Source organism: Dermochelys coriacea, chromosome 11 (genome assembly GCF_009764565.3).
Source record: "Dermochelys coriacea isolate rDerCor1 chromosome 11, rDerCor1.pri.v4, whole genome shotgun sequence".
NCBI classification, from domain to species: domain Eukaryota; kingdom Metazoa; phylum Chordata; order Testudines; family Dermochelyidae; genus Dermochelys; species Dermochelys coriacea.
The window spans coordinates 52907320-52930412 of NC_050078.2; the positions used below are offsets into that span (position 1 = coordinate 52907320).

At 42.2% G+C, this 23093-nt stretch overlaps 1 protein-coding gene and 1 long non-coding RNA gene across 13 annotated transcripts in view; one reads left to right on the top strand and one right to left on the bottom strand.

The window, feature by feature from the left end:
* Positions 1-17833, top strand: part of LOC119863854 — a 53486-nt gene extending 35653 nt beyond the window's left edge. For 4 of the 12 annotated variants that reach the window (XR_006278046.1, XR_006278045.1, XR_006278048.1 and 1 more), the window contains 4 exons: positions 3257-3361; positions 4719-4793; positions 14523-14790; positions 15226-17833. This is a non-coding gene — a long non-coding RNA (uncharacterized LOC119863854). Of the gene's footprint in view, positions 1-3256; positions 3362-4718; positions 4794-8940; positions 8995-14522; positions 14791-15225 lie in introns of all 12 variants that reach the window. The other 8 variants (XR_006278047.1, XR_006278054.1, XR_006278053.1 and 5 more) reach the window with 7 other exon arrangements.
* LOC119863519 (40S ribosomal protein S10-like) lies at positions 875-1523 on the bottom strand. Its single transcript, XM_038422069.2, is given in 2 exon segments — positions 875-1236; positions 1239-1523. Coding segments are annotated over 2 exon segments (570 nt in total). The 5' UTR covers positions 1509-1523; the 3' UTR covers positions 875-936.
* Positions 17834-23093: the final 5260 nt, after the last annotated feature.

A 23093-nucleotide genomic window follows, 5' to 3' on the forward strand; every position in this document is an offset into this window, starting at 1 on the left:
AGTTGAAATCTACTATCAAATCCCCCCTCACTCTTCTCTTCTGCAGACTAAATAACCCCAGTTCCTTCAGGCTCTCCTCATAAGTCATGTGCCCCAGCCCCTAATCATTTTCGTTGCCCTCCGCTGGACTTTCTCCAGTTTGTCCACATCCTTTCTGTAGTGGGGGGCCCAAAACTGGACGCAATACTCCAGGTGTGGCCTCACCAGTCCCAAATACAGGGGAATAATCACTTCCCTCGATCTGCTGGCAATGCTCCTACTAATGCAGCCCAATATGCCATTAGCCTTCTTGGCAACAAGAGCACACTGTTGACTCATATCCAGCTTCTTGTCCACTGTAATCCCCAGGTCCTTTTCTGCAGAACTGCCACTTAACCAGTCGGTCCCCAGCTTGTAGCAGTGCATGGGATTCTTCCGTCCTAAGTACAGGTCTCTGCACTTGTCCTTGTTGAACCCCATCAGATTTCTTTTAGCCCAATCCTCCAATTTATCCAGGTCACTCTGGACCCTATCCCTATCCTTCAGCATATCTACCTGTCCCCCGCAGCTTAGTATCATCTGCGAACTTGCTGAGGGTGCAATCCATCCCATCATCCAGATCATTAATGAAGATGTTGAACAAAACCAGCCCCAGGACCAATCCTTGGGGCACTCTGCTTGATACCGGCTGCCAACTAGACATTAAGCCATTGATCACTACCCGTTGAGCCCGACAATCTAGCCAGCTTTCTATCCACTTTCTAGTCCATTCATCGAATCCATACTTTAACTTGCTGGCAAGAATACTGTGGGAGACCGTATCAAAAGCTTTGCTAAAGTCAAGATATAGCATGTCCACCACTTTCCCCATATCCACACAGCCAGTTATCTCATCTTTTTTTTTTTTTTTGAGATTTCCACCTATTTTATTATACACAAAAACATGACCAGAGAATTTTACTGAAGAGGCTGACCACGTCCACAACCGAATCCACCTCTAAACTGGAATTCAGTAGCTGCTCCAGCACCAGCCTCAGCCTTTTTGTCAGCACCAAGTAGAGCGGTACTGCGTCTGTAGGTATTTCTGTCAGCCTCTCCCCGAGTAAGACGAGCAGGGCGTTCACCTTCCAGACCTTTGGGCCGCCGTCTGCCAGTCTCAGGGTGGCTACGGCATAGGGTGGCAGGCACAATCTCAGGTAGATGAAGATAACCATGAAAATACTGGATACCCTCATTGGCCAGATACCAGTAAAAGTGCCCCTCCAAACAAACTGCTCCTTCACGTAGCCACGCGATTTCAGTGACTGCATGGCTTTCATGACATGGAGGTTGGGCACATTCTTGTCTGCCAGCTCTGGGTGTTTAGACATGTGAACATCTTTCTTGGCCACCATCACTCCCTCCTTATAGAAGGCAATCAGATTGGTCAGGCATGACTTGCCCTTGGTGAATCCATGTTGATTGTTCCTGATCACCTTCCTCTCCTTCAGGGCAGTGTACACCAGGACAGAATTTAGGTCTATCTGCATATAGGAATCACTTCATCCACAAGCAAAATGCAACCTTTCTGGGATGGAATGTACCAGCTGTTCAACAGTGCAGATCAATACTACGCAATAGTTTAGGACAGGAAATGAAGATTGCTACATAAGAGATGCAATGCTAGATTAAATTTTCCATTTAATTCTCTGAGGTGAGGTTTTATTTCACAATTTAATAATGTAGAGCAGTAACTCCAATATCAAAACATAAGAAGCCTGCTTAATATATGAAAAATATTTTTAAAAAATTACTGTCTGGATAAAAAATGTAAGAATTATAGAATAAAATATCAGTGAATCACTTTTCTTTCCAGATCACCTTTCCATGCATGAGATAAGGTAAATGCCATTTCAAGCCAGCTTTATAGCTATTCCAAACACCAGAAATTAAGTAGCAAACTGCACTGCATTGCTAATTGAACTGTTGTGTACAGTATGATAGAATCTTATTTCTGAATATGAATAAGTGAGGGAGTCATTAGAAATGTGAGTGATTAAAACTCCTGCAGGCTTCATTTTTAATATCTCTGTTGCTAAACAGTGCACATTAAATATTTCAGTAACAAAAAAGAAAAGAAACAAGGAAACTCTTTAACCTCAAAATGGGATTGCAAAAGAACACTGATTTGAATCCAGTTATTTTGTAATCGCTCAGTATAGTGCATTGACAACCTCAGAATTAACGATGAATTAAAAATAGTGTTGCCAACAAGTGCCAATCTTTTTATGTGAAAAGAAACAACTGTCATTAAAAAATGTCATTGTATTTACTTAAGAATTAGCTGTATGTAGGTCCAGCCCAAGTCCACAAGGCACAATATAGGATTGTTCACTTCTGTTTCCTTTGATTTGCCTTTTTAATAGAAACATTAGCTACTGGAGCATAGGATTTGTCATACTGGATCAAAACACATGTCCATAGAGTCTGGCATCCAGACTCCAGAACTGACCAATAACTGATGCTCCAGAAGCAGACGGAAACTTCTATTAGTGCCAACTGTGAAATTCAATATTTTTACATGCATGTATCTGTGCAGAGGGAGGCCTAGGGTACTAAAAAATTCCTTCTTGACCCCCACAGCTGATCAACTTATACTGTATCATGAAGCATTAGATTCTTTTACTCTTATTTTACTCTACAGTATGAAAAAATGTTGGTAATGCTTATAAAATTAATTAGCTTATATATTTTTAATCCATGCCTCACCATCTTCTCTGCTACTTATACCCATACTGGGAGGCAATTTGTGTATGCATGATATGCGCTGCCAAAAAAACCCCTACAGTGTAGATGCACCCATAGAATCATCTGCAGATTTTGCAACTTTTCTCCTTTAAATCATTATTAAAAATTTTATATACTATTGGTCCAAATACCAACCTCAGGCTTATTTCATAAATAACTTCTAGATTCTTCACTCTGAAGACCAGCTATTAACAACTCTGGTTTCTTATCATTAGGACCTGATCCTGCAAGGAGCATCACATAGACAGAGCCCCAATGACTTCAATGTACTGTACTGTTAATGCAAAAGTGTACACAGCCTTGCATTACTTCATGTTGTTTCAGTGTTGCAGGGGGAATGGGAAGAGAAACAAAGCTATCACATGGCATGGTTCCTCATATGTTTTGGGGTTGATAACATTGCTTAAAACATCTACCTTTTTGCAGTAATCTCTTTATCAAGCTATTAGCACAAAATACAGCATTGTTTAAAGATTTCCTTGAAATCCAGGAGTCAGAACTTCTCAATCCACCACTCCCAGGCGATGAAACAAGATTCTTTTAAAGTGCTCTTCTGTGCATCAGAAAACTTGTGGGTCTCATGGCAATATGGAAGGTAGGTTTTACAATGTAGCTAAATATAATTAGGAATCTCCATACTCAAGTAAAAATACCCTCATATCAAATACAGATTTAGTTAGGGTTTGAACCACAGCCCATTCAAATCAGAAGGTGTATTTCTATTGACTGCTCTGGATCAGGACCTAACTGAAAGTGCAAAAGGTTTGGAACAGGGTTGAGTTTGAAACAGAGATTCTAATCTGTTCTGATTTTTATCTGAGCAGATTTGTCCATCCATAATCTAAATATTACGTAAATAGTGTGACAGGGTCGGGCCAGATGGCTACAGGAGAAGGATAGAAGGCAGATAAATTAGTCCCAGGTTAAGTAGGTCCCTTTTTCCTGGGTAAGATAACAGGGAAGGTTCCAGAACAATCAGGAACTTTCTGGAAACAATTAAGGCAGACAGGCTGATTAGAACACCTGCAGCCAATCAAGAAGCTGCTAGAATCAATTAAGGCAGGCTAATCAGGGCACCTGGGTTTAAAAAGGAGCTCACTTCAGTTTGTGGTGTGCATGTGAGGAGCTGGGAGCAAGAGGCTTAAGAATCTGAGAGTGAGAAGGCATGCTACTGGAAGACTGAGAAGCATAAGCATTATCAGATATCAGGAGGAAGGTCCTGTTGTGAGAATAAAGAAGATGTTGGGAGGAGGCCATGGGGAAGTAGCCCAGGGAGTTGTAGCTGTCATGCAGCTATTACAGGAGCCACTGTAGACAGCTGCAATCCACAGGCCCCTGGGCTGGAACCCGGAGCAGAGGGCAGGCCCGGGTTCCCTCCATCCCGCCAACTGCCTACTTGATACTGGAGGAGTTGAACTAGACTGTGGGTTCCACCAGAGGGGAAGGTCTCTGGCCTGTTCCCTGATCCACTAGTTGGATCAGCAGAGACTGTGGGGATTGTTCTTCTTCCTTTCCCCATGCTGGCCAGTGATGAGGCTAACTGAGTGAACAGCAGATTCGAGCTACGAATGTGGCCAAACTGAGGGCTGTTGTGAACCTCTGAGGCGAAAAAATCTGCCAATAAGTGCAGGAACTACCAAGGCAGAGGAGGAACTTTGTCACAATAGAGATGTTGCCCTACAATCAAGCTCAGTATCTCTATCACATAATCAGCTATATTTTAGTTCCTAACGATTCTCCTGGGCTCTTCTTAATGTATAATTTTATTGCACCATTTACAACTCCCACATTATCTTCCATCACTTTAATGTCCAGTGTTCTGTGTTGTCCTTGCTGCTAGATGTTCATTAATGATTTCATTGGACAGAACACCCAAGTGATTTAAGGAAAATGAATGCATCTAAACCAGAGCTCAGCCCTAATTCATTCCTGTTTTTCTGCTTCCCTGTAAGGTTAAACAACAGTTGATGCCTTGTGAAAAAGATTGAAAAACAACCTATTGAGAAACAGTGCAGTCTACATATCTGGTATTTATCTGCCTTCCTTCCTTTCTCTTTACTAGTATGAGTGATATTAACCTGGAAATGGATCTTGTTTCTTTAGAGTTTAACTGTGGATTCCTCACCTGAATCTATCACAAACAAAACCCCCACTCCACTGTATTCCACAACAAAGATCCAAAATGCTACAGCTTCAAGTAGTATTACTGCAGGGTCTGGGACAAATACTGTAGAATACAGCACTATGTTCTAAAACAGGGATCCATAGTTGCCCTTATATTCTGTTGAAACTATCAGGAGTTCTGCCTGCATGAGGCTTGCAGGATAGGGCTCTCTATGATCCTTATGGAAATCATACATTAAAACCAAAAGTTAATTCAGAGCTAAATCTTAATCACTTTGTTCTTGTAAGCAGTAGTCACCAAAGACACTTCAATGGGATTACTGGCATGAGTAAGGATAGCAGAATTTGGACTCTGATGATTATTAATCATTAGCAAAGCAAATGGGACACTGATTTCCAGGGTCTCACTGAGCTCTTGTACTGTATTGCTAGCCTTGCAAATGACCTTAATTTACAAGAAGGCAGCAGCTTCCACTATGCTCAGAAATACCAAATGTGGTTTCAAATGATAAATGGTTTCAGAGTAGCAGCCGTGTTAGTCTGTATTTGCAAAAAAGAAAAGGAGTACTTGTGGCACCTTAGAGACTAACAAATTTATTTGAGCATAAGCTTTCGTGAGCTACAGCTCACTTCATCGGATGCAGTCGGTGGAAAATACAGTGGGGAGATTTATATACACACACAGAGAACATGAAACAAAAACTGATTTCTCAGTACATTCAGGGAAGTGTCTTAATTTTCACAATTTTGGTATGAGTAAAATAAGTGCAGTTGTTCATTAAAGTGTTTAGCTTTTATTAACTGTGAACTAATATACCAAAACTGTAGAGGGTCTGCTGCCAACTCCGAACTCAGCCAGCAAGTTTCTTATGAATCTGACAGATGTTTCTCTCCTGTTCTAAATCAGCCATTGAAACTAATTTTGTCCGCTCCCCTTCAGACCTTCCAAAGAACTTATGAACACAAACTGTGATTTAGATTCTCAGTTAGAGCATGATCCTGCAAACTCTGATTCATGTGAGTAGCCCTTACACAGGGCCAATTTTAGGAGTGGGTGAGCAGGGTAGTGGCCCTGGGTGCCCGCTTCCGTGGGGTGCCATATTGCTGCACTTCTCAGTTAGTTTGTTTGCACTGCTCTGATCAGGTGGCCATTTTTGCTCTGCTGTTTGGCCAGCCTTCCCCCACTCCAGTTGCTCATGGGGGCGGGAGCATGAAAACCTTTTTCTGCCCTTGCAGGCAAAACAGCAAAGACAGCTGCTGTCCTTGTTTATACATATAGACCCGCTGAAGTCAATGGGACTACTCAGATGAGTAAGGGTTCTCAAAATCTGGCCCATAGTTAACACCAAGAAAAATCTCATCGGAAAATGGAATACTGGTTCCTTCGGCATAAACTGAAGTTTCAAGATGTCTGAAAGGTTAATTCTTAGATTTGAATTGTTTTATAATAATATATTGTAGTTTATGTCAATTGCTCTCTGAAGCTAAATAATCCAGACCAATTTCATTTCCAAGGGTTTTTTTCTGAATACAGATAGTGAAGATTTGCAAAAGTGCCTACTAATTTTGGGTACCTCATTTTTGGGTGTCCAATTTGAGACCCCTTAAAGGGGGCTCATTTTTTTCAGAAAGAACTGAGCATCCACCCATTGAGAATCAAACCACTTTAAGGGGTATCAACTCGGACACCCAAAAATGAGGCACCCAAAATTACTAGACACTTTTGAAAAGCATACCTTACCTAGGCCTTACTTTTTAATTCCAGTTTCTGAAATGGATTATCATTACTCCAGTGTTAAGCTATCATACATGTATGTAGTGTCTTTCTCTTAAATTCATGTTCATTTGCCTAGCAGTCCTTACCTCCTATACATCACGATTAGACACCTCCAAAGTTTTTGTATATTTGAATGCAGGATAAGCACTTGCCTGTGTGAAAGCTGCCACTCCATATTTCCCTTCTTTCTATAAATCACAATGATAAGTTCCTAACGACAAAAAATCCTCTCAGAGAAGTGCTGAAATCATTCTAATATCACTTACAATACGTTATTGTGGTAATTGGATTTCGGGGGTGGATAAGACATAAAATCGAACTCCTTTTCAGTTGTAGTTAATAAAGTTTCCATGACTCTTTGTGCAAGTGTAGGAGTGTTAACCCTGGTATTCTGGCCAAATACCAATTCAGGAGATTACGTTCTGCCTTCCTAAATTCCCCCAAGTATGTTATGTTTTTTCCATATACAAAGAGCAACCATACACAGATACACTTTTTATATTACCTTTTCTTTTATAGTAAAAGAACAAAAGTAAGACCTCCAAGAGAGAATACACAGTGTGTGAGTTTCTTGTCTAGCAGACTATATTTACACACACTAAATGACTCTGCAGCAAGGCAGGGGATTTCACTCCATTTAAAGGTATCCTACACAACACAAGTCAATAGGTATAGAACAAATTGGATATAGTATTCTTCTTCACTTCTTATCCTAAACTATGTTTAATATTACTGGCTATTGTTAAATAGCTGTTGCATTCCACCACAGAAGTGGATGCATTTTGGTAGTGGATGATCCACATATAAATATATGCTTATGGAATATTGTGATGCTTAAAGTACTTTGGAGATCAATGAATTGAGTTGCAATAAAAGTCCACTTGATAATGATCATCACCACTTGAAGTTTGAAAGGATCATTAAGCTCTCTGTTTAAGATATTTTCTTCTAAAATCATACTCTTCTATGCAATTTCTGCAGTAGTTGTTCACTAATAGCTGTGTTAACAATAGCTATGGGGTTTTTTGTTCTTTCTGTTTGTTTCAAACACAAGACATATCATGAGGTATTTGTTTGTCAGACTGTTATTTTTTCCATTAATCCTATTGTATGCTCTTCAGTTTCTTCAAGAAGGAGCATGACACATTTTTACTGTAATTCTGTTCACTAATAAACCCCTGAGTCAGTGACTGTGCTCTTTTGCGGTTTGGGTGTGTTTGTTTTTGTCTGGGACAAATAGCTAGAGAATCCTCAGAGGCTGAAGCTGATATTTGGAACATCACTGGACATTTCAGATAGTGAGCCTGAAGTTCACTGAAGTTCAGGATCAATATGTCAACTTCACCTTACCCTTCATTTGCCCTCACACCACTTCCAGCGATTGTTTGAAATGTATGGTTGCCACCTGGCTGGCAACTATCAAGAAGGGTTATTTGTCCTGGATTACAACCCACAGCGCCCAAAGTTTGAGCAGGGAATATAGCATTCTTGAAGGGGAAGCAGCATTGTCTTGTGGACTGATCATTAGATTTGGAGTTAGAAACTGCCAATATCCAATCCTGGCTCTAGCATTAACAATATGCAAATCAGTTAATCACTCTCTGCCTGTGTTTAAGCATCTATAAAATGGGGACAGTACTAAATTACATGCCTCTCAGGGGTGTTCTGATAGTTAATTAGTTAAAGTTTATTCCATGCTCTGAAGATATAATGTGCTATACATATTATTATTATTAGTGGTGAACTTCCTCCAAAAAAAACCTTTTTTACAGAGCATAACTGAACACTTAAGGGAAGTATTGAGTGGAAAGTGTGGCTTCTTTTCTGGCATGTTTTGGGGTTACAGAATTGCAGCAATACTAAATTAATGATAATAAGAAGGGCCAAATTAAAATTAAACACTAGCATTTCTTGTTCAGGAGTACCTGGATAAAACTAAAGCAACAGTTATTCCTGAGAAAAAACCTCTCCTGTGCATCTGGTCTGCTTGTAACAATCATGAAACAAGTTCCAAAGGCAGATTCCAAACCACACTTGCACTCTCACTCTGAAAAAAAGTACACACCCACCTCCTTCTTTATCAGCAACTGGAAAACAGTAGCAGACATGATGAACAGTAGCAGAACTAAACAAACAAAAAACGCTCTAGCTTGTTAAAGAAACCAATGGGATTTCAAAGTTAAAAAACATGTTCATATTTAGACATGTTGGTAAATATCTGAGCATTTAAAAACACAAAATATTTTGCTTATTCTTCTTGTTTGCTATTACAGGGACACTTATTTCTGTTCTTCATGTGAAGTGTACTAGAGTCGAGGAATTTTATTGTATGGTAATTCAGTTATAAATTTAACTGAGATAGTTTTATGATAGAGATAACACCATTAGGGATTGCTTTTTGTTGCAAGTGTAAGGAGGCTCTAGGACTACTACAATGTGACCTACACTAGAAAATCCTGCCACATTTGACAAATAAAAACCTCTCCCAGCTTCCCGAATAAGTGTTGAAAGTAACTCCCATTTACATCAGTGGTTGTCAAAATGAAATAACTCCAATAATTTCAGTGATGTTACTCCAGACTTATACCAGTGTAAATAAAAGCAAACTTTCACCCAGTAATGACCAAGCATGTAGGACTAAGCTATGGACTGTGACCTTCCGGTGGTAAAACACAGAACAGCTGTTGTAGAGAGTTGAGAAATTCATGATGGAATTTGCTGAGAGATATTGATATAGAGGTGCGGAAACACAGCTGCCATATATGGCAAGCACTTTTAATACAAACACAGCCTTCTTTTGAGAGACCTTGGTGCTCCTTTGAAATGGAATAATGCTAGGGATTTCTGCTCACCCATCACAGTTTGTTTCCCATATCTGTTCTCTGGGCTGGTACAGCAAAGAGCAAATTCCATCACATGTTTCTCAACTCCCTACAATAGTTGTTCTATGTTTTACCAGCAGGTCACAATCTGTAGCTTAGTTCTACATGTTGGGTCAGTACTTGGATAAATTCTTCTTTCATTGACACTGGTGTAAATTGGGAGAGTAACACCATTGAAATAATTGGCATTATTTCATTTTTACAGCACTGTGAACAGAATGTGGCATAGTCAGATTGATTCTTCTTCTACTTAACACAGCTTTATGCCAGTTTTCAGAGTAGCAGCCGTGTTAGTCTGTATTCGCAAAAAGAAAAGGAGTACTTGTGGCACCTTAGAGACTAACAAATTTATTAGAGCATAAGCTTTCGTGAGCTACAGCTCACTTCATCGGTATCTGTTTGCATTTGGAGAGGAAGATGATGTCTGTCTGTATCTGTATGAGTTTTTTCATGACGTTGACAGATTTCCACTCTATACGGCTAAATTCAGTGCCTTGCATAATGACAGGTTTCAGAGTAGCAGCCGTGTTAGTCTGTATTCGCAAAAGAAAAGGAGTACTTGTGGCACCTTAGAGACTAACAAATTTTTTCATGAAGTTGACAGATTTCCACTCTATACGGCTAAATTCAGTGCCTTGCATAATGACAGGTTTCAGAGTAGCAGCCGTGTTAGTCTGTAGTCGCAAAAAGAAAAGGAGTACTTGTGGCACCTTAGCGACTAACAAATTTATTTGAGCATAAGCTTTCGTGAGTTACAGCTCACTTCATCGGATGCAGTGAGCTGTAGCTCACGAAAGCTTATGCTCAAATAAATTTGTTAGTCTCTAAGGTGCCACAAGTACTCCTTTTCTTAATATGTACAAGGTCAGATTTTAAGCATATAGGAGCCTAACTTTAGGCATCTTTGTTATTTAGGCACCTAAATAAGTGGCCTGACTTTCAAAGGTGCTGAGCACACAGGGGCTCTCATTAAAGTAATGAATATATATGTACAAGTGGTTTGTTGTTCCGTCTAATTTTGAATGTTGCAAAGTGGTGAGGCCTCTATCACTCACATAGCATATGGAATAATCTTCTGAAGGACCTCACTGTCAAGAATCACAGCATCATAGAATCATAGGACTGGAAGGGACCTCGAGAGGTCATCTAGTCCAGTTCCCTGTACTCAAGGCAGGACCATGTCCCTGACAGGTGTCTGTCCAACCTGCTCTTAAAAATCTCCAATGATGGAGATTCCACAACCTCCCTAGGCAATTTATTCCAATGCTTAACTACTCTGACACTTAGGAAATTTTTCCTAATGTCCAACCTACACCTCCCTTGCTGCAATTTAAGCCCATTGCTTCTAGTCCTATCCTCAGCAGTTAAGAAGAACAATTTTTCTCCCTCCTCCTTGTAACAACCTCTTATGTATTTGAAAACTATTATCATGTCCCTTCTCAGTCTTCTCTTTTCCAGATTAAACAAACCCAATTTTTTCAATCTTCCCTCAGAGGTCATGTTTTCTAGACCTTTAATCATTTTTTGTTGCTCTTCTCTGAATTTTTTCCAATTTGTCCACATCTTTCCTGAAATGTGACGCCCAGAACTGGATACAATACTCCAGTTGAGGCCTAATCAGCACGGAGTAGAGCAGAAGAATTCCGTCTCATGTCTTGCTTACAATGCTAATACATCCCAGAATGATGTTCGCTTTTTTTGCAACAGTGTTACACTGTTGGCTCATATTTAGCTTGTGGTCTACTATGACCCCCAGATCCCTTTCCGCAGTACTCCTTCCTAGGCAGTCATTTCCCATTTTGTATGTGTGCCACTGATCGTTACTTCCTAAGTGGAATACTTTGCATTTGTCCTTATTGAATTTCATCCTATTTACTTCAGACCATTTCTCCAGTTTGTTGAGATCATTTTGAATTATAATCCTATCCTCCAAAGTACTTGCAATGCCTCCCAGCTCAGTATTGTCCGCAAACTTTATAAGTGTACTCTCTATGCCATTATCTAAATCACTGATGAAGATATTGAACAGAACCAGACCCAGAACTGATCCCTGCAGGATCCCACTCGTTATGCCCTTCCAGCTTGACAGTGAACCACTGTTAACAACTCTCCGGCATGGTGGATGAACTCCTTCCTTGGGGAGGGTAACCCGCCGGCCCTTTCTGCCTGAGCCCTGAAGCTCCCCCCTCCCCTGCGGATGGAGGAGCCCCGGCCCACCCACCCTAGCCACTCTAAGCTGCCAGTTGGCCCACTCCAGCCAGCCCCAGCACCAGGCCTGTCCAAGACTCTGGCCCAAACCCCAGGACAGCTGGAGCACCTCACCGGGCCTCCCTGAGCTCCCAGGCAACCAGCTGGAGCTGAGCCTCCACTGGCTTCAGGGAAGGAGACTCCTGGGGGTGGAACATGGGTAAGGCCACAGTCCGGGTCAGGGGAGGCTTAGCCTGCCCTGGCCTTTGATATCCGCCACCCATGCTCTCTAGGAATGGTTTTCCAACCAGTTATGCACCCACCTAATTCCATCTAGGTTGCATTTCCCTAGTTTGTTTATGAGGTCATGCGAGACAGTATCAAAAGCTTTACTAAAGTCAAGTTATACCACGTCTACCGCTTTCCTGCTATCCACAAAGCTTGTGACCCTGTCAAAGATAGCTATCAAGTGGGTTTGACATGATTTGTTCTTGACAAATCCATACTGACTGTTACTTATGACCTTATTATCTTCTAGATGTTTGCAAATTGATTGCTAAATTATTTGCTCCATTATCTTTCCGGGTACAAAAGTTAAGATAACTGGTCTGTAATTCCCCGGGTTGTCTTTATTTCCCTTTTTATAGATTGGCACTATATTTGCTCTTTTCCAGTCTCCCTTCTATTCAGATTAAGTTTTCTATTTCCTAATTTCATCCTTTCTGTCTCAGAGATCTTAGCTGTTTTGCTAAATAACTCTGTACTAAATTACATGATAGAAATTATATAATAAACCATTTCTCTTCCTTCTGGGTGTGTGTTGTGTCTTTGCTCTTTACACAATATTAAGAATATGTGGAAAGTATGTGACACAATTAGATTCCAAATAACCATGTTTGCTATCTATATAAAACATAGAAAACACAGCTACCTCTATACACTGCTGCTGTGTTAGGTTCTAGTGGCTTTTGCTATAGAAGAGGTCACGTAGAGGCTCATTAGAGGGCTCCCAAATTATTTAAAGGGATACTACCCAAATCATATACAATGCTTATAGCCTTTCATTATTTCTACTAGTATGTTCCTCCTTGGCTGTCACTCTAAATCAGTGTAGTTGGCTCCAAAAGTTGTAGTAAAAGTTGGCCAAGTATGATTAGAACTTCAAGCCATACTGACAATGTGTCACAAGAGGACAGCACTGGAAATCAGTGAAGACTTTCTGAATATGTTTAAAACAAGAAGATAATACTAGTAGTGAATGGAGAAAAATGTAATGAATTTTGCCATTTTTCTGGGTTGGTGACAGGGCAAAAAATACCAGATTTTTTATCCTGTGTCAGCCCAACTCTCAGTGCACACTCTGTGTGGTCTCTTGTACTCAGCATCTTATTTGCTATGGAACCCTTGCTGTCCTCCCTCAAGTGCTTACTCTGAATATTTTCTTTACTGCTGCTGGAACCATCATCACGGGTCATAGGACTTGATTACTTACAGGGCACTGATAGCCATAATACTGAACTAATATTTCTTACATATCAAATTTTTTTAGAGAAGATTCATGAGCTAAGTGAGGGAGGAGATAAGAATGTGGGGAAAAACAGGCAGACTCTTCAGTGCTGACTGGACATTTAAAAAGATTGGGAGTGAAAACTAAAATTAGATAAAGCATTGGTTGGGCAACAGCTTATTTTGCTGTTCCTGTTCCGTGAAGGGAACTTGTTCAGGCTCAGTAGTTTCCTAATGCTGGTCATAAATGAATAAAGCAAAAATAATTCTCATCCATTAAAGTCAGTGTGGACTAGTGAATGGGGCATGGGCAGGGAGCCAGAAGACTTGGGTTCTGTTCTCAGTTCAGCTATGAATGCCTGTGGGATCTTAGCCAAGTCACTTGACCACTCTGTGGCTCAGTTTTCCCTTATTTAAAATGAAGATAATATTATTTACTCATCTGCAACCCAGGGAGTCACTCAGCACCAACTGGCAGAGGGCACATCATACTATAACTCACTTCAGGCCGGACCCACTCATTGTCCCAGTACACTGTTGCCATCATCTGTATCTAAAAGGTGCTAGGTAAGGTATCATCTGCTAGCCAGTAACACACTGGTCAGTAATATTATTGTATGCTGTATATAAAGATGATGTATAAACAGTTTTAGATGTGTTGCTGGAACTATGTTCTCAAAAGGTGTTTTGCAAGCAATGCACAATCCCAGCCTGTCTTAGACAAAGGAATGTTGTTTCACCTGTTTTTCTGTGTCTCTAGTGTAAACTGAGCCAGGTAACACCTCAGGACAATGAAAAGTACATCTACATACAAGGGAAACAAAGCCACCAAGCTAAATGAGCGGGGCTGAGGGTGGGGGGAAGACCATTTAACTATCATGACAGGGGATGGAGTCTGCACTTCCCAGGAAGTCTTCCTGGCTTTTGAAACAGAGACAATAGACTTTGGGAAATATAAGCAGAAAGCAATGCATCACTAGGGAATAAAAGGAGAGCAACACCCTTTGAGTTCATGAAAAACGAATCCTCCTAGCCTGAAAACCGAGCAGCTGGAACTGACTGTAAGTGAGAAAATTGCTTAGATAAAGATTGTAACTTGCTGAAGTTAAGTTTTAGTCACTAGAAAGTGTAATTGTTTTTTGTTTTACTTGTAGCCATATCTATGTTTTCTATTCTTTTTTATTATCTCTTATACTCTGTTCTTTGTTAATAAACTTATTCTTGTTTGACTGCAAAACCATCTCAGTGCTGTTACTCTTGGGGAATTCTGCACAATGCAGAATTTGCACAGAAATTAATGTTCTGTGCAGAATTTCCTTTTCCCCCCACAGAAATGGGCTGCTGAGCTGCTGGCAGCCACTAGATTTGGCAGAGCCCAGCTCCAAAATAGAGGATACTGTGAAGAGAACGGGGACAGAGCTGGAGGATTCTGGGCAGTTGCAACTCCTGGCATGCCCTGAAGGAAGGAGATGGCAAGCAGAAAATTCCACACAAGCTCAGGACCCAGCATCAGGCTGTTTGTCCCTCTGGATCCCTGGGCTCTAGCAGGTAGGGGGTGTGGGTGTTTGGCAGCTGGGCTCTGGGAGGTAGGGGTGTCTGGGCTGGGGAGCGCCATGCAGTTGGGCTCTGGGGGAGGGGGTGTGGTTGTCTGGCTCCACAGCTGGGCTCTGGTGGGGAGAGGGCAGAGAAACAGGAACTGGGTTGTCACAGGGGTTTCTTTAACTCTCTACACCTGGGGGAATTTTTTGTGTGTCTGCATTGTTACAGATATAGTTGCTGACAGATATTTTGAAATAAATTACCAAACTAATTAAAACTGACGTGAATCTATAGTGTTATTTTGACAAATAAAATATGCAGAATTTTGCAGAATTTTTAATTTTTTGGCTCAGAATTCCCCCAGGAGTAGTGCTGTGTATTAAACGGAAGGGTGAAGTGTTCAGCTAAACTAACAGGCTGGTGTATGCTCTGTCTCTTTGTCAGCAAAAAACTTGATAACTTCTGTGAGTGTCCTGTGAGAGGAACTGGAAACTGCAGAGGGAGATGGTTTTGGGGAGATTCAGGACTGGAAGAGTTGTTGGTGTCATCCTGCAAGGAGTAACAAGGCTAGGAGAACCTAGGATGAAGCCATTATGCTGGTGAAGGCTACTTGCATCAGGGCTCTGAGCCAAAGCTGCACAGCATAGAAGCACTCTGTTACAGGGCAGGCAGTGGTGAACTCCCAAAGCATCACATTGGCATAGTCAAACAGGATTTACTGTTTTCTGCTTGCTATTTGGCTCACACTCAAACCACAGTTGCCAACTTTCACGTGGTAAATAAGCACCCCGACTTTCACAATAAGCCAAAAATTAAGCTAATACCATTTCAAAACAAGGCCAAAGCAAGCCAGTCCCTAAGAACCCCAGCACTCTATATGACTAGATCCCCCCTAGGTGGGCAGTCTGGGACTGTGGTGGGCCTGCTGTGCACCCCTGAATCTCTCCCCCTCTTGCCCCTTGTCTCTGCTTGCTTGGAGCCGATCAAAACAAAGAAGTAACAAGCTGCAACAAGACAAAAACTAGCCAACAAGAAACTCACAAGCCAATTAAACTAAAAACAAGCCCAATTTCTACAATTTTTTTCATGGGTTTGGCATGTCTGACTCAAACCACTGATTTACTAGATTTTTAAGAGATTTTTCAAGTGAGAAGGCTGAGTGGAGTCAAAGAAAGTTTACAGATTTATTGTTTTTTGTTTGCTTATTTTGGGCAAGGACCTAGAACAAAAGGCATTTTAAAATGAACAGCAGCGAAATAACCACAACGTTAGAACTAGACAGATTGGAGGCTGATCAGAAAGAGAAAGAATGCAAAGCTGCAAAAGCAGCTCATGATCACCAGAAATGGGAAGCCAAACAGCAAGATAAAACCAAATAAGAGAAGCAGACCAGAGAGCCAAAAAAGTGGACCTGAGAGACGAGGAGAGGGAGGCAGAAAAGCAACAACAGGAGGAAGGTTTCAGAGTAGCAGCCGTGTTAGTCTGTATTCGCAAAAAGAAAAGGAGGAAGCACACCAGTGAACAATGGAACTAAAAAGAGAAAGAAGCCCAAGAAAGGGGGGGGGGAGAGAGAGAGAGACTGTATAACCTGGATATGATGGATAAATATGGACACAACCCACAGGTACTCTCTATTTCTCAGGAATAGTCTGATGGGACAAGCTATGCCCTGCATACAAAAAATCAGATTGCATTGAGGAATATCTTACTACTTTTGAAAGATTCTGTGTGTTGCATAAGGTCCCAGAAGACAAGAAATTCCCCACGCTGGTGAAAAGGCTTTTGGATAAAGCAGTAAATGTATTTAATGAAATGCCAATTGAATAGGTTTGAAATACAATGAATTTGAAAAGGCTGTATTGCAAAGGTTTCAAATCACCCCTGAAGTGTACAGGTTGAGATTTAGAAACTCAAAAAGGATGTTAATATGAGTTGTAGAGAATATATGTATGATTTGATGAGGAAATGGGCAGAAGGAAAAGGGGCAGAGAATTACGACCAGTTACTTGAACTTTTTGCACAAGAGCATTTTCTAAGTGTATGTATGCTCTGATGAAATCAGAGCTGTTCTTTGGGATAAATCTCTAATGTCTGTGCAAGAGGCTGCTGACACAAGACAGTTTCCAGTGAGCACAAGCCTCCAAGGGAAGGGCAGAGGGAGGAAAGTGGGAGGGTTGAGCCCAGGCACTTATCTCCTCAGAACCGATGCCCTCCTGGAAATCACATTTGCAGACCTATGTCATCGGAGAACGGACCCAGAAAGTATTTCACATGTAATTCCACCAAGCACCTGAGGGACAATTGCCCTAACCAAAGGGAATCTAAGCCTACAACCATCCAGCCACAACCCAGAGTAATGCCGCTGTTGTAAACACAGGATCCACAGAGGTGCCTGAAACATTCCTGATAATCTTTGTAAGGTCCGGCCCTTTGGAGGTTGCTGCTGAGTTTATTAAATCATCACAGAGAATGGCAAAGAATGCCTAGAGTGGAGAGACATTGGTGCCCAGATCTCTCTGATTAGCAAGAGCATGGTCAGGAAGACTGACAGGCTGCAGGGAGAAAGTGTAGAGCTCCTGGCATTGGGAAGCTGTAAAACCAGTGTGCCTTTAGCTAAAGTGCATTTGGAGTGGGAAGGCGTGGAAGCCATTTTAAATGTTGGTGTGTTGGATTGAATTCCAGCAGAAATACTCATAGGAAATGATGTATTCACTATGTCTAAAGTTGTTTAATACAAACCTGCTCTTTTCTGAATGTTGGCAGAATGAAAGGCTGTCTTAGAAACACCTGAAACTGGGCTGCTTGATAAAAAGGAGTAATAAGAAGATAAAACTTCTGATGCTAGGAGTAGTCACAGATTTGATCCTGTGTGAAATTTTAGCCATTTTTCACCAGTGGCTCAACAGACTTTGACAAGAAAATGATGAAATTCTGCCCTGTTGGAAAAAATCAAGAGTTGTGTACATTTGACCTTGGCAGAAAAGTCACTGTTTTACAAAGAAAACATTTTGTTGATGTTGTTTGTCAAAATTACAGTTCTCTGCTTGTGTAATTTGTCTTTGTGTTTCATTTTTCTTTTACATTTGAAGTGAGATTGAAAAATGTTTATCTTTTTCATTAACCCATATAAATGTGGATTTTATTTTTAATTATCAGGCATGGGAGTGAAGTAGAAGAGTTGGTATGTGTGCAATTTTTCACCAACCTTGAAGCCAAGAAAACAAATAGAAGCCTATATTTACATAGCTTAGATATTCAGGGCCAGAGTGTCAACTGGTGTAAATTGATAGATCTCCTTTGAAATCTCAATCATCCAGTCAGATTAATAAAGGGAAGTATATGGAGATAAATCAATTTACTCCTGCTGAGGAACTGGCCCCCAGCTGTTACTGAGCTGGTGTGAATAATTAAATTGTTTAAAATATGAAATGAAGAAACAGGTAGATGAATGTAGGGGCTGTATTTCTATTTCCAGGTTTACTCTTCTGGCTTTTGATTTCACAAGAACCCCCAATAAATTATAACTCCTGGGTTGGAGAGTAAAATGTTCCATTTTTTAAATAATACATAAATGCAAATGCCTAATTTAACTTTTGTGGTCCTTTCCCCTACCAACCTTCCCTTCTGCAGTCTCCCCAGATAGCTCCAGCTGCTGTAACCCCCAGGCTTCATTGTGACTTTGACCGTCACTGGAACACTGAGTAGCCAGCCATGGGGCTGTTCTCTAGCGGCCATCGCTTGAGCAGCAGTTGGCTTGATGTTGAAATCCAGTTCCATTAACCTGATGGAGGGTTTGGTTTAAACCTACAACGTTTGGACCACACACTCCTTGAAATAGTAAAGAGCCAGTCTGTCACAAGTAATGTGCTTGGTCTTGGGGGAAAAGGTAGCATCCTCTAGTTTATCATCTGATGGAGTGGTAATGTCAGAAGCATCCAGTGAGGACTCAGACAAGATCTCGAGGTGGGGTGGGGGGAATGGTGGCTCTAGAATCATGTTATGCATTCTGCCTATCCCCAGTGCTCTGGGAGGCTTCTCCCAATAAATATCTGAGGAAGATAGTTTATGGGAAAGCCACTTCCCACTTATGAAGCTGCATAGCATATTCACAACTGAAAATTAAGTGGACCACAATTTTTCAGTACACAAATGAAAAACCGTGATGCTTCAGAATCTGAATTCTGACAACAGAAATGTACCGATCATTCATTATTTTAAAATATTCAGTATGATTAAAAACTGGACATTTATACACAGTACTGGAATTTACTGTAGTGTTTGTGGTATTTCCTATTCTAAGCACTGTGGGAGAGGTTCATATTATGTAGTAAGCATACACTTTTAATGGTGCTTACAGCATATGTAAACTAAACAGAATGCATGCTTTAGAGGCTCTAGACAGTATACAGAGCCTTAACAAAAATTCCAGTGTAATTCAAAGTGAATTAAAATGCGTCTCAGAGGCACAATTAGAAAGTGAATGGTGGGGAGAGGGGACAGGCTTTTTTCATTATTCCTGTATTTCATTTCTTTTGTGAACAGATCAGATATTCGCAAAAAGAAAAGGAGGACTTGTGGCACCTTAGAGACTAACAAATGTATTTGAGCATAAGCTTTCATGAGCTACAGCTCACTTCATCAGATGCATTCAGTAGAAAATACAGTGGGGAGATTTATATACACAGAGAACATGGTAACCAGAGTGATCACTTAAGGTGAGCTATTACCAGCAGGAGAGCGGGGGTGGGTGGGAGGAGGACGACCTTTTGTAGTGATAATCAAGGTGGGCCATTTCCAGCAGTAGACAAGAACGTCTGAGGAACAGCTGGGGAGGGGGGGATAAACATGGGGTAATAGTTTTACTTTGTGTAATGACCCATCCACTCCCAGTCTCTATTCAAGCCTAAGTTAATTTTATCCAGTTTGCAAATTAATTCCAATTCAGCGGTCTCTCCTTGGAGTCTGTTTTTGAAGCTTTTTTGTTGAAGTACTGCCACTTTTAGGTCTGTAATTGAGTGACCAGAGAGATTGAAGTGTTCTCCAATTGGTTTTTGAATGTTATAATTCTTGACATGTGATGTGTCCATTTATTCTTTTATGTAGACTGTCCAGTTTGACCAATGTACATGGCAGAGGGGCATTGCTGGCACATGACGGCATATATCACAGTGGTAGATGTGCAGGTGAACGAGCCTCTGATGGTGTGGCTGATGTGATTAGGCCCTATGATGGCGTCCCCTGAATAGATATGTGGACGGAGTTGGCAACAGGCTTTGTTGCAAGGATAGGTTCCTGGGTTAGTGGTTCTGGTGTGTGGTTGCTGGTGAGTATTTGCTTCAGGTTGGGGGGCTGTCTGTAAGCAAGGACGGGCCTGTCTCCCAAGATCTGTGAGAGTGATGGGTCGTCCTTCAGGATAGGTTGTAGATCCTTGATGATGCGTTGGAGAGGTTTTAGTTGGGGGCAGAAGGTGATGGCTAGTGGCATTCTGTTATTTTCTTTGTTGGGCCTGTCCTGTAGTAGGTGACTTCTGGGTACTCTTCTGGCTCTGTCGATCTTCACTTCAGCAGGTGGGTATTGTAGTTGTAAGTATGCTTGATAGAGATCTTGCAGGTGTTTGTCTCTGTCTGAGGGGTTGGAGCAAATGTGATTGTATCGTAGAGCTTGGCTGTAGACAATGGATCGTGTGGTGTGGTCTGGATGAAAGCTGGAGGCATATAGGTAGGAATAGCGGTCAGTAGGTTTCCGGTATAGGGTGGTGTTTATGTGACCATCGCTTATTAGCACCGTAGTGTCCAGGAAGTGGATCTCTTGTGTGGACTGGTCCAGGCTGAGGTTGATGGTGGGATGGAAATTCCATGGTGGAATTCCTCAAGGGCTTCTTTTCCATGGGTCCATATAATGAAGATGTCTTCAATGTAGTGCAAGTAGAGTAAGGGCATTAGGGGACGAGAGCTGAGGAAGCGTTGTTCTAAGTCAGCCATAAAAATGTTGGCATACTGTGGGGCCATGCGGGTACCCATAGTAGTGCCGCTGATTTGAAGGTATACATTGTCCCCAAATGTGAAATAGTTATGGTGAGGACAAAGTCACAAAATTCAGCCACCAGGTTTGCCGTGACATTATCGGGGATACCATTCCTGACAGCTTGTTGTCCATCTTTGTGTGGAATGTTGGCATAGAGGGCTTCTACATCCATAGTGGCCAGGATGGTGTTTTCAGGAAGATCACCGATGGATTGTAGTTTCCTCAGGAAGTCAGTGATGTCTCGAAGATAGCTGGGAGTGCTGGTAGCATAGGTCCCGAGGAGGGAGTCTACAAAGCCAGATATTGTCATTAAGTCCAACTTTCTTTTCAAAACAACATCAAAGACAAGTGATTGCAGGAAACTGTGAAATGCATATCCTTTCCCAATCCAGGTTTCTACTAGCCTTCTGTATGGATGCCATTCCCCCCCCTCAGATATGTACATCATTGCCTTGTTTATAAACCCAAACTTCCTCACTACAGCTAGGCACCTGTGTCTCTGATACACCTAAGTCTCTTTGGCTCTTCCAGCAAAATTCCAATGTTTACATTGCCTTGTACTTATCTTTGGTGCATGCAAACATACCCAACCAGTTTCCTATTTCCTTAAATTGCCTCAGTCAGCTGCAGATGGACTCTGTCCTCCCTAGCAATCACCACCCCTTCTGTCTTGATGCTATCTGCAGACTTGTCCCACTTTCTAAACACATTCAGTTTCTGACAAGATTGGTCCCCATGTTGAGCCTTGGGATACTTGGATTTCATCTTTCTATCCAGGTACATTTGCTAGTGTTGATTCTTGCCCTGAGGACTTTGCTTACCAGCTTCCTGCACTAGTGTATTATTAAACACCTGGCAACTTATATTCCGTCACATCAGCTAAGATCAGGTGGTATGCCCTTGGCATCAGTTCCTACAAGCAAACTCCCCAGGACAGGTAGCAGAGCTTTTCCAGTGGAGGGCCCTAATCTGCAGGGGCGGTGAGTTATAGGGGGCCGTGGTGCCCAGGCTCCAGGAATTTCAGGGTCCGGGGGCCTGGTTCCACCAATGTTTGGAGCCGGGTCTTTCCCCCAGCCCTGCCGGGAGTGTCCCCCAGCCCCTGGCTGCTGCCCCTTCCCACACCCCTCCCCTGGGCCCTGGAGGGTCCCTGCCTGATTGAAAGTGGGTGGCTCTGGCTGCCCTGCCGCTCTGTTCTGCTCTCCCTGGCCTGCATCGCCAGCCGCTGCTGCCTAAGGCTAGGCTACAGCACAAGAGCAGCGCTGGCAGCAGGCAGAGGCGACTGGTTGCTGCTGCATCTGAGGAGGGGACGAGGTGCACACATGATTGGCATCCCTCCCCTCCCCCGGCACCCACTGGGAGGTGACACGGAGGGGGCTTCCAACTGGGAGACCTCTGGACCTTACTCACCTGAGCAGCTGCTGGGGCTTTGGTGAGAGTGTCTAACCCTGTGATCCATGCCCCGCGCCCCCACACTGCCCCCATCCACAGCCACCACTCCTGCTCCACAGTGGGCAAGGGGCAGCCCCATCCCCCATGAGGCTACAGTGAGGGGCAGCAGGCTGCAGCAGAGGAGGAGGCCACATGTGATGACAGCCTCCTCCCCCCCAGCACCCAGCCACCACAGGGGAGGCAAGGGGGCTTCCTGGACCTGAGCAGCTGGGGCTTGGGTGAGTGTAATGGATAAGACTACTGATTTGTCAAGAAAAGAACAAGCAAGTTTTCCTTTAAGGTTCTTTTCTAGTGAGGACTGGGAGATTTATGAAGAGTTTATTGTGTTTTAACAAACTGATGCAATGGATGCTGCTTCTCTTTTCAAAACTGTGGAAGATACGCTTCTCAGGTGTGATTTGCCCTTTTCTGATTGCTGGGGGCAGTGTTATGACAGAGCCAGTAATGTGTCCAGCAAATTTACTGGGGTCCAAGCCAGAGTGAAGGATCAAGAGCCAAGAGAGGAATCTGTGCAATGTGCTGCACATTCCCTTAACCTTGCCACGAAGGATGCCCTGCATAATATTCAAGAATGTCGTGATATATTTTCAATGGTAAAAGATCTCAAAGCCTTCAGAGACTTACCAAAGCAAATGGCAGCATTCTCAGAGTTTCAGAGTGAAGGGGAGCCTTCTTTACAACCATTGTGCCCAACGAGATGGACACTAAGGATCAGTAGCATTAAATCACTGCTCCACTACTACGAGGCTATGATGAACTGGCTAGATGAATTTAGTTATTCTTCCAATGAATTTGGCTCAAAACGTAGTGGATTCGAGAAGCAGCTTCAATCTTTTTCA